Source organism: Toxotes jaculatrix, chromosome 11 (genome assembly GCF_017976425.1).
Source record: "Toxotes jaculatrix isolate fToxJac2 chromosome 11, fToxJac2.pri, whole genome shotgun sequence".
NCBI classification, from domain to species: Eukaryota; Metazoa; Chordata; class Actinopteri; family Toxotidae; genus Toxotes; species Toxotes jaculatrix.
The window spans coordinates 3,941,152-3,952,801 of NC_054404.1; the positions used below are offsets into that span (position 1 = coordinate 3,941,152).

The following is an 11,650-nucleotide window of genomic DNA, read 5'->3' on the forward strand; positions in this document are numbered from 1 at the left end:
ACTTGGCATTGTTGATACTGTAGTTGATCATGTAATTTAAAAAAAAGTAGAGTAATCTCCGGGTACTCGCGGGTCGATGGGCCTGGTTGCCGAATCTGCCCAATCTCTTACCGGGTAATCCGTCAGATCAGTTCGCGGGGAACTGGAGTCCTGCTGACTATGGGACTGGTCGCCAGTCAGTCGCAGACAACACGCATGCGTAGACGCAGTAGCCAATTAACCTATCGGGATGAGATGAGAGAGATGCCCTGACTGGGGTTCGAACCTGGAACCCTTTTGTTATGGGGCGGCAGTGCTAACCACTGGACTATTGCGCCCACCACCCTCCTCACCATTGTGAGAAGCTAAATATACCTCGGTAGACGGTTGCTGGGCGAGCACACATAAGCAGTCTGTATTTTGTGTTTGCTTGGCATTGGGCTACATAACAATTCGAAGTGTCACTCTGTTGTCCTGAATTGGCCTCTTGCTCCTCTGATTACAGTTTGGGTCGACTAAACTCTGTTTATCTATGACTCTGGCTTCAGCTAATGCAGCTGTGTCGGCTGGGTCTCTTATCCGGGGTTTTAGCAGTGATGCAATGTTTCCAGATGTGGAACAAGAGGGGGGAAAAAAATCTGCATTAGTCTGGCCTGAGGAACAACAATTACTTTATCCCAACAAATATCTGCGTGTGTCTGTGTTACTAATGTAAAAGATTAAGTATGTGAGTATGTGACACTCAGCGGTGTTTATATTATTATTATACTGTCCGTTGAATATGTTCATCAGTGTCGCCAATATTCTGAAAAGCTCTATTTTTGCTATTTTACAGATCATATTAATGTATTTTATGTCAGTGTCACTAAATCACTGCTTTTTGGCAAGATTGGCACCATTTAACACATTAGTCGAGACTGATAAGACTGGGATTGCACAACTACTTTTTTTTTGCCTTTGCATTCTTTCACAATAGGTTAACTTCAGTGTGTTTATAGCACATTTTTCATGCTTTAAGTTTTCTTTTTTAATGGCATTGGATTATATTTATTTAGCAATTTACAGGAAAATAGTTTCTCCATTATATATGTAGTGTCTTCAGTTCTACTGTTAGGCATCTGTAAGTCAATTATCATGTATACTCTCTCCTTATATCTGTGTAACTTGATATAACTTCAACCTTCAGATAAGATCTTGGTGAGTTATCTGGTGGAAGAGGACTTGAAGGAAAACATAGTTGTTCGGTGAGTTAAGTGAGGTGGGAGTGGGTGGACAAACATGTTGGACGACTCTGTGCTGTTCTCTGTTCTGCTATGCCAGATTGCCTCCTCAGATCTGATGGACAGAAACTTCACATTATCGCCCTCCATAGTTGAAGACCTATGAGTTTGCAGTAATAAGACAAGGGCGCCTCCTGGTGGACTAATGTGGACATAACATAAACTGTTTTACTGTGTAGATGGCTCATGACAGTCAATCCTGCTTATTTTCATGACTAAATGATTGTAATTTTCAGCACACGGGTTAAATGACACCATTGGCTGGATGAGTAAAACATGGTTTTTGAGACATGGTTCATCATTTATCTGAAAGTAGGCATAATCATTTAAACCTATTGTTAACTTCAGTTGTGTTCTCACATTGACAAGAGTAGTTTGACAGACTTAAAAGTACATTGTAAAAGTGTGCTTCTGGTTTGCTTTGATATTTGTGGCTCAAGCCTTGTAAAATATAAAAATTCAAATGATGTTATTATGATTCTTATTAATACTTTTGTTTAGAGATTTAAAATAATTTAAAATCCCCAGAGAAAAACACAATTTCACTCAAACAGCCCTGAGCCTGTGCAAAGATAACTCTCATATTTTGTTTTTAAATATTAGATACTAATAATAAGATTAGATATTATTATTAGTGTCTAAGTAAACATAACTAAGTAAAAGAAAAAAACACAAAAATCTTCATTTCATTACTGATATGTAAACCTTTAATAAAATTTCAAAAGCATTGATATTATTTACATGTATATAAATTTCACAATATAAAACAAGCATTAACCTGTATGGAGAACCTAACCAGCACAATGTCTCCTCTTTTTCAAACTGGACACCTCAAAACTTCACAAATAGTTTCTCTGCTGCTTCCCTGTACCTGTATCCAGGAAACACTAGAACTAAATGGATCTATATGATCCTGACTTTCTTTTGCTGCATCAGTGTTCACATCAGGACTGGTGACAGGTGGATAAATAGACAGCTTGGCAGACTCAGGCTTAGGAGAATTCTGCTGCAAAACTCAGAGGCTGAAAGAAGAAGTCAACAAGCAAAGCTGATTGGCTGCTCAGATGCTCCTGGTGGACAGACACTGGTTGACCACCTCCAGAAGTGAGGAGTTCTCCAGAGCTGCTGCCACTCTCTCTTTGTCTGCCAGCTGTTTGTTCACTGCATATACAACAACAAAAAACATACAAGAAACAAGTCACATAACATCATAACAACAACATAAATAGTCCCTCACATTCAACAATGAGCACCATGACAATTATCATTTGAGCCCTATGGCTAACAGCTCAGCTTAAAGTGACCAGGATATAAACAGGAAACCAAACAGGACATATCTGTGATAAATATTACAGTGGCTGCAAAATATGATTTAATATCTGCAGATATTTTTTTTACCTGCTTCCTCTGAGGCATGAGTCCCGGGAGTGATGTGGACATCAATCTGAGTGGAAACAGAAAAACACACTGCATTCAGGCCAAAATTGAAAAACAAAACACAGACACAGAAATGCCCTATGAACAACATTTTGTTCCCATTAACTAAGTATCACATGAAAGGAGTTGGTGTTAAATGTGCATCTTAATAGCCAACACACACACAAACATACTTTGAACCTGTCTGGCAGGGAGCGCAGCAGTTTGACTTTGATTGACAGACCGATGAGAGTTGCCATGCTGCAGTGGGGGATGGTGGGTGTGAACTCAACACCCACCGTGCTCTCTGGATCATTAACCTGTGCAAAAGAGAAACAGATAGAAAAGAACTTAATAAACATACTGGGTGGAATTTACTTCTGCAATTTCCAATAAAATTTCCTTAACTTGTTATGGATGAAGGACATTTTTGCAAATCAAATCAAAGTGCAAAAGATCTGAAAAAACAAAACACCAAAACACACAATTACAGGAACCTACCTTGACTCTGACTTGCTCCACCACATTGAGTTCTTCCAGAGACAGAGGATGCTCTGGGTCATTGATGGATCTGATTAGATGTAACTTTAGTTAAAGAATTGAAGACTACATGAAAAAACAACTCCTGCCTCCTGTCTGCTGCACTATAAGTCTGAGCATGTGAAAATATGCGTACAGGTGTACAGCTTGAAACTTAATAAAATATTCTGAAAAATGTATCTGTTAACTGATAATATATTTATCGAGCAGTTTAAACTCACTGGCCTGATATGCCTGCGCAGTGTAAAACATCTTCTTACATTTAAACAAAAAAGTACGGTTTACTGTTTTCTGTACGTAACCGTCAGCGTTAGCTTAGACATGATGCAACAGCCGGCAATCTTAGTCAAATATTAAGGTGGTCTGTGTCAGCGTATTAGCTAGAGAACAGCTTAACGAGTACAAATATGTCCGTCAGATGTAAAACCAGAGGAGAACTAGCTGAAGTTAACGACAGGATATCGAATATTTCTCTGTCGTCGATGGGGTCGTGCACGTCTTCATCCTCCTCCGACGCCGTCAGCAGCCTCTCTCCCGACCGCTGGAAAATCACAGGGTTTGCGTTTTCCAAACGGGTTCCCCCTGACATTTTTAGACTTTATTTCTGTCCCCGTTAAACAGTAAATACCTGGAGGTTTGAACCCGCAGCACTAAACACAATGCACAAACACTTCCTGGAATAACGGAAAGCGACAGAGACCATAAAGCAAGGAGGGAGTCGTAGGTTTCAGCAGTGAGGATCACTTCCGCGTTCAACTAGCTGCAGTTCCTCGGCTGCCGCTGGGGGCTGGCTCCAGAAGTGAGCAATAGGTGGGTTTCACGTGACGTCACGACGCAGCGGCGCGAGGGCGCCAAATTCAAATGGAAGGCAGGAAGTGTTTCAGCCGCCAGCTGACTGACACATTGAGAATCTACCGTGTGGAAAAATGCCTGTGTTTTTTTGTAGTTTACCGGTGCTCAAATCGTTCCAATAGAGAAGAAGAAAAAAAACTACCATATGGTACCAAAAGTAGTCACCCACAAAAGTGAGAAATATAAATAACTTACAGAACAACGCGGTAAATGGTGGATCTTAAACCTACGTCTGCGGTCGGAAGGAGCAGTCTGCTAATGCCCGTGTCTGCAGTGACCACTTCGTCAAAGGTATGTTAGCTAGCTAACTTGGTTTTTGTGGCTGTGTTTATATCATTAGGTTGTAGCTTAATGCTCATTTACATAGTAATAATTATTAAGTTGCCGGTAGTCTAATATGGATTCATTGGGACTTTTTAGGCTGCCCTGGCGTTTTAGGGGGCGTTGATTCAGTAGTCCAAATGCTATTTCACTGTCATGTCATAAATTAGTGTTTCTTTGTAATTGACAAATAAATCCCCTTGTATCCCTGTGAGATGTGTTTGTTAACATTATAGCTGATATTGCTAGCTGCTAGCTTATACATAACCAGTATAAGAACAAACACTCACCCTGGTGAAGACCAAACGATATTTGTCTTGGAGCCGTTTGGTAACAAGGTTGTAGCTCTTTGCTAAAGCATCGGCTGGGCTAGGCGGCTACACCCAGAGGCCTCCGGCGACCTCCAGCTGTTGACAGGGGCTGCAGTGTCCGTGTTTGTTTGCCAGTGTTCGATAGGTTTTTGTGACAATATGGCTTGTTGTAATGTAGACTGTACTAACCGACCGTCGAAGGAGTCTGTGTTGTAGTGTTTTCGTTAAGTAAATTTCTCACTGTTTTACCTCCGTCAGTAAGCGGCTGGGTGAAAGCCGGTAATACGGTTATGCCGGTTATGCTTTTTGCCATCTTGATTGTATGTATGCATGTGTGTGTGTGTGTGTGTGTGTGTATGTGTGTGTTTTAATTTATTTCAGATTAGTTTTTGATTCCTTATAAGAACTTGTATGTTCTTTGGCTTGAAATATCCCTTCACTGGCTGGGTGTGACTCTCTGTTTGTCCACAAGATGGCAGAAGCTGCCTATTTTAGGCCTAAGCAGCAACACTGAAAATACACTGACAAAGAGCAAAATTATTTTCCAGAGGCAACAAGTATGACTTTGTAGTACAAAGTCATGCATGTGTATAATAACAGATAAAGGTCATGCTGTGATTGATTTAGCTGCCTCAATGTCATGGCAGTTTGGGATGAAAATGTTCAGTGTCCTTTGTTAAAAAAAACAATCGTTTGTCTCAATTTGTGCAACAATCCCAAACAGACAAAACGTTGAACTAATTTTGTTGAACACATTCCCACTGTACCAGTTCCCTAAAGGAAAATTGACTCTGCTTTTGATGTATGAGTAATGGATCAGAGGAAAGTGGATCATGATGAAATTAGGGTAACTGAACATAGGTAGGTGGATTGGATACACATGACCTCACTTTTTTCTCAGTGTATTTCCCCACAGACAATTAATTAATCCGTCTCTATGACTGAATCATTGAGGCATTCAACACATCTAGCTCCCACACAGTTGTTGTAGTTATGATCTTGTTTAAAATTAGAGCAAAAAAGCTCATCTTATACTGTCTGACACAGTAGGAGATGCTACTTTAGCTGAAAATATGAACAGAAAACTCAAGCGTCACATTTCAGCTTTCAGAAAAGACTGATTGGAAAAAAAAAACCTCGATGAAAAAATACCTGTTGGCATAAAAAAATACTACATTCGTCTACATTCCTCACTTGTGAAGTGATGAGATCATCACCAGAAGCGCCCATGGCCACATCGGAGATGCTAATTTCATCAAGACAGAATCTTAATGAGGTGCTGAAGTGGAAATGCAGGGGACTGGTCGATATGAGAAGCTTCATTTTGACATGATATGTTCACCTTTTGAAAAAATGTGCACATAATGAGGCTGCATTTGACTGCTGACATCTACATGACACCCTGTAATACAAATGTCATGAAGGAGGGCAGCAGCAGAGGAAAAGGGCAAATTATTTACTTAATTGTGAAAATTTGCATTAACATAGTTACAGTGCCGTCTTTAAAATGGCAAACTGTTTGATGAAAATGGCTTCTGTGAAATAGAATAACATTCTCTTTAAGAGTTACTCATTTTGTTAATCACACTCAGTCCTTTGTGTGCAGTTGGTGTGTGGTTCTGTTTGGTTCCTTGAAGGATTACACTGGTTAAAAATAAGTTAATAATAATTTAGTAACACCATTAATGTGACATTATTCTTGTGATAATCTCACCCACATACAGGGAATATTATTATTTTGAGATGAAAATTCATCAATTTGAAGCCAGATGTGCTGACAAAACAGAAATGAGACACAAACACAAGAGTTAAATATCTCTGATTAATGCTGTGCACAACCAGAATGACAAGTAAGAGTTTTCTTTTCATTCTATGAAATTTCATCCTGTTGAAAAACCAATAGTTTCCTGCTATTCCTACTATTTTCCTGCTTGAAGTCAAAATATTTGTGGCAAATGTTCGTGGCTTTTTAACAGTCAGAGTGAAATTACTTCAGCCTCTCTGCATTTAAAACCGTCTTTTTTAAATTCCTAATACAGATAAATCAGTGGGGCTGACAACATGTGTAGGCACCACTGTCCTGTCCTGCAGCTGTCATGCTCTGTGTGTATTAGGTGATTAATTCTGGTTTGTTCTTATTGTTTCAGTACACAGTGGGTGGGTCCCATATTTATATAGAACCAGATCTTAATCTTCAACGAACACTGCTGCTGATGGGCCCAGAGCAGAACACCTGATGTGCGTATAATGAGACTGCAAAGCTGCTGACAACCAGTACACAACCTGTAATATAAATAGCATGCAAAGGGCAGCAATATAGAAAAATTACAGCAGAATATTCTGTTGTGACAGTTTGAATTAACATCCTTAGGGTTTATTCACAAAGATCAGACTCTAGGATAGAGTCTATTGTTTCGAGCACACCCTGTCTACGGAAGTTAGCTGATTGCATGGATATAAATACTGACTAGTTCAAAACCTAAAATGCATTAACCCATTGCAAAATAAGTCCTTTGAATCCATGTTGGTCATTCAGGAGACTTTTCAAGCTTTTTGTAAATTTGGACTGAAACTCAAGTGAAACTCGACAAAAACAAAAACTGCACATACACACATTCCTGCATGTGTCCGCATAGCTCCAAGGCTACAATATGGAGATGACTGTCTTGATTTTAGCATGACAGCAACTTTACTGTTTTTCAGTGTTGTGTAGTGACAGTCCTGCAAGCTGACAGCTGACCAATTATTCATAAAGTCAGATATTTCAATCTGACAGGTTTAGAATGTTTAAGATTTGTTGCTGGGTCTATAATTATGCCCACAGGGACCACAGCTTTTTAAACTACATAGCTGTTGGCCAGTGGAGAAGTACATGGAATGTATTATACATACTGTATTTTGTTAGAGGTTTGTGGATCCACAGAGAGCTTCTCAGAAAGTGAGATGCTCTGCACCATTCACGATTCAGTGAATTAAATATACCATCATGAGGTCAAAGTTAAACAGATGGCTGGGAAATGCAAAACAGAGGGAAACTTTTTTTTTTTTTTTTCAAAGCTACAGCCAGGAGTACCAGCTGAACAATTACAGTCAAGTTTAGAATATGTTGAATATAAACCAGCGTGGTCTGTGTTCACTCACAGAAAAAGCTGCTGCTTGTCATTTGTGATTCACCAAGCATTTTAACCATTTATATGTAGTCCATTCAAATGGAATTTTTCATTACATGTCACGCTCCTCTGTCTTGCCCACACTGTGCTTTGTGCCCTGTTCAGTTACTGAAGTCTTGAAAACACATAGTGAAATGTCAGGCCACATGTTTGCCTCTTGATGGGGAACGCATGAAAAAATTTCTAATCTCTGTGTTTTGAGGAGTTTCTTCATTGTTTCGTTTTCGTGCGCAGAAAAAAAAACTGCAACAACCAAGAAGAGACAGCAAAGGATGATTTACTCTTGCAAACACTTTAGCCAGAGGAGATCTGTTTGTCAGCTGGTGTGGCATCATGTGAGACTGATTTAAATGTGTTGTTGGAAGGTTTGCTCAAAGAAACAAAACAATTTAGTCAATATATTCTAAATGATACACGGAACAGGCCATGTGTGAAGCTGTTGCGGAGGCTTTAAACACTGTTCTCACATTTGTAATGTCGGTACAGATGACCTGGTTTTACTCTGACTAACCTCAGTCAGATGAATTGTTTCAAAGGCAAAATTAGCTCTCCAGTTTTTCACTCTAGCTCCAGCGTTTTGAGTGCCTCTTTTTAGCTTCATCCAGGCTCCACTTTGCTCAGAGAGAAAACTCCATGACATGGCTGTTTTTTTCACGTGGTGTTTTTAGTGATGTGAGCTCAGCTTTCCAGTGTGGGTTTTACGGGACTCTGCAGTGGGATGGGGTTTCCTCCCGGAGTGAGTGTTAATTAATAATGTCATCATTTTTTCTTCAGGAGAGGAGCAGCAGAGTCTGCAGGGAAACACAGAGAGTAACAGAGGGAGAGAGAGAGAGAGAGGAAAACATGAAACAGGTTGCTCATTTAGGCATTTGTTATCTCACATAGTGGTTGAGGTTGTCATCACTCGCTCTGCTCCTCGCAGAGCTGAATGTCAACAGAGCTGATGAGACCGACTTCAGTTCAGACACTGAGAGAATCAGCTTGAGTTCAAAGAGTAAAGAAATCAGCTTTAAAGAAATACAGAAAAGACTTCAGAAGGACTTGGACTATGAAGACTTGTTGCTCCAAACGTAATCCAGCTAGTGATCAAAATTGCTGTCACAGTTTATCTGTATATAAACTGAAGTTTTAGGTGACAGGGTTGCAAACAGTGGGATTTTTACATTTAGTTCAGCTCTGCAGTGTCCAGAAACATGATTGTGAATTTCTTTAAGTGTCCTGGAAACCTGAAGCCAAGCTGGCGTGTAGGCAGAAAAACACAATATGTGCATGTAAAGTACATTTCCTGGACTGCCGTTCTCTGAAGTGTACACACTGCTGACATCTCTCACTGTTACTGAGATGGTGAGCATGCTCTCTGTCACAGATCTGTATAACTGAGACATCTTCAACTTATTTTTTTTCCCTTGAGCAGACCTGTAGCTGTCCACAGATTGTAGTCGAATTTGAAAATCTTTGCTAACTTCATTTCCTGACCATGACAAGCATCTTGTGGATCTTTCGGTGTCATTTATCTCCAGGGGTGGTATTGAGCTTGACATTTACCAACACATGGTTGCTCTAATACAGGTCTTCCAGCTGATTGGTGGTCTCCCTTCTCACAGCTTCACTCCCAGTTTATTTAATGACAGTCACACAGACTCTGGCCCCAGGCTATCTCCACGTATGAGTTCCTATCTGGAGAGCAGTGTTTCCTGGCTATTTGTTGGCTTGTGGGTGACGCTGAGGGGAAATGAACCTTCACAAAGTGGTGAGCAACATGACAGCTCCCTGATAGCAACATGTAATAATTTATTGCCACAGATCTCTGCACTCCAGCACTGGCAGCATTGTCCATCAATCACGCATGCACATATGCACAGACACACACACACACACACACACAGCTCATTCAGCCCCATGACAACATCATGTGCTGTTCTCCTATCTTGTCTCTTGGGAGACTAAGCTGTGAGAAGGTTTGTGAATAAATACTTTAGGTATTTATATTTTAATGCCAAATTCACATTTATCACCATAACTTACTGTGAGACCATGTTAACACAGTACATACAGTAGCAATATAATAACATAAAAAATATTGGCACACTATAACAATATGCAACATCATATTTCTAATATTAAGTGAAAGAAACAGAATCAGATCATTTATCATTTATATGTACAAAATATCAAAAGTGAAAGTACACATTATGCAGAATGGACTTTTTCAGAGTCTTAAATTATAGCTGCTGTATATATTGTGGGGTAATTTAATCTAACAAGTAGTTACTTGCTTCATTAATTAATTAATTGCAGATAAGTAACGACAAATTGAATGTGGAATGACAAGGACATTTTAAGATGTTAACTTGACTGAAACTGATTGACTTTTCTCACTATTATATTTTGCATTTTACGGACTAAACAATCACTTAATTGATCTGTAGTTAAACATCTGATGAAAACATTCATTAGCTGCAGTCCTGTTTAATCCATGGAATAATAAAGATAATATTTCCCTCTTAACTGTAGTGGAGTGGAAGTAAAAAGCAGCATCAAGTAAAAATACTTGATGAAGGAAAATCTGACAATTTGACAAAACATGGTGCGTAACGTTACAAAGTTTGCATATTCTCTTTTCCAATACAGGCTTTACATCTTTTGGGATAGTAGTGTTGATAACTCAAAACTTTATTTTTCACATTTAAACATGAGTTTAAAAAGTTCAAAATGCAAAAAGAGAAAGAACCTCAGTTTTGATTCAAGGGAAATTTAAAGAGGTTCAAAAGAACAACCTCAACAATATCCTGCTTGTGAAATGCTTGGAATAAAGGATAGAGCCAGAGAGGAGAGCAAAGCTTGGTGGTCTGCCCAACCTAGTCCACATCCTAGCTCATTAAATTCCCAACACGATCTGCAAAGCTTAGTGTGATCACAGTTTTGAAGTTCGGTGTGGGCTGAACCCTTGGAGGTCATGAATTTCCAGACATAGCTGTAACAGTTAATGCCCAGATTCATGCTGGAAAGAACAAGAGGATGAGTTGGTTTTATTTTTTATTTTTTGGTGGAAATATTTCAAACGTTGGGGAGATAGATCGATGCTCTAACTTTCCTCCGCTGCTCTGTTCCCTTGTGTTTTCTCAGATTGACCACTAAATATCTCGATTGCTCTTGTGTGTGGGATTCACAAAACAGAAAATATCTGCTTTTGGAAGATTGCAAAATGGAGACCTTTTGATGTCTTGTATTCTCCATGCAGCAACATTTCAGAGCCTTTTGCTTTGGCTGCTCTTTTGATTTCTCCCAGTTGGGCGTTTGGGGTAGTTTTATATTGTAAAACCTCTTTAAAAAAAGACTTCTTTAAACAACCACGGCTCTGAGGAATTATCTTTTGAAAGCCATAGCTTTAGAACCTTTGAACAGTCACCTCCTGTCAGATCTCCCACCATGAGTGAAATATGAAAAAAACAGACTACCTGGTGGTGAAAGAGACACAATGAATTGTGAGGACCCTGGTTCAAACCCTGATTCCAGCAAACATTCAGGCTTAAAAGACACTACTTGTAGAATTGTTATGTGATCATAGCACCTGGCAGATATCCTCTTTCATGTTTATTTTTGTAGAAAAGTTAGAAAGTTTTATAAAAAAAAAAGACTGAAGACCATGTTCTGACTGGGGAAAGTGTTGCTAGAGGTCTGTTTATTCCCTGAAAACTGAGAAACAACGGAGGTAGATTAGAAAAACAGGCTGACAGGCGACCAGACAGACACGCCCGCTTATTCAGCAGCCAGCCAGTGA

At 39.5% G+C, this 11,650-nt stretch overlaps 1 protein-coding gene across 1 annotated transcript; it reads right to left on the reverse strand.

Annotated features, from left to right (window-relative positions):
• Positions 1-1,943: 1,943 nt before the first annotated feature.
• On the reverse strand, positions 1,944-3,933 carry ciao2b (cytosolic iron-sulfur assembly component 2B). The gene is made up of 5 exons (XM_041049936.1): positions 3,678-3,933; positions 3,177-3,256; positions 2,870-2,995; positions 2,658-2,703; positions 1,944-2,420 (listed from the first exon to the last, which is right to left on the reverse strand). The coding sequence occupies exons 1-5, from the start codon at positions 3,802-3,804 to the stop codon at positions 2,320-2,322; spliced, it is 480 nt and encodes a 159-aa protein (XP_040905870.1). The 5' UTR covers positions 3,805-3,933; the 3' UTR covers positions 1,944-2,319.
• Between the last annotated feature and the right edge of the window lie 7,717 nt (positions 3,934-11,650).

Excerpts from the sequence above, each read along its gene's own strand:
- ciao2b (XM_041049936.1), bottom strand. The coding sequence starts at position 3,804 with ATGTCAGGGGGAACCCGTTTGGAAAACGCAAACCCTGTGATTTTCCAG. Across the intron at positions 3,257-3,677 it reads CGACGACAGAGAAATATTCG|ATCTAATCAGATCCATCAAT; the intron begins ATATCCTGTCGT and ends AACTAAAGTTAC. Across the intron at positions 2,996-3,176 it reads TGGAGCAAGTCAGAGTCAAG|GTTAATGATCCAGAGAGCAC; the intron begins GTAGGTTCCTGT and ends TCTTTTGCACAG.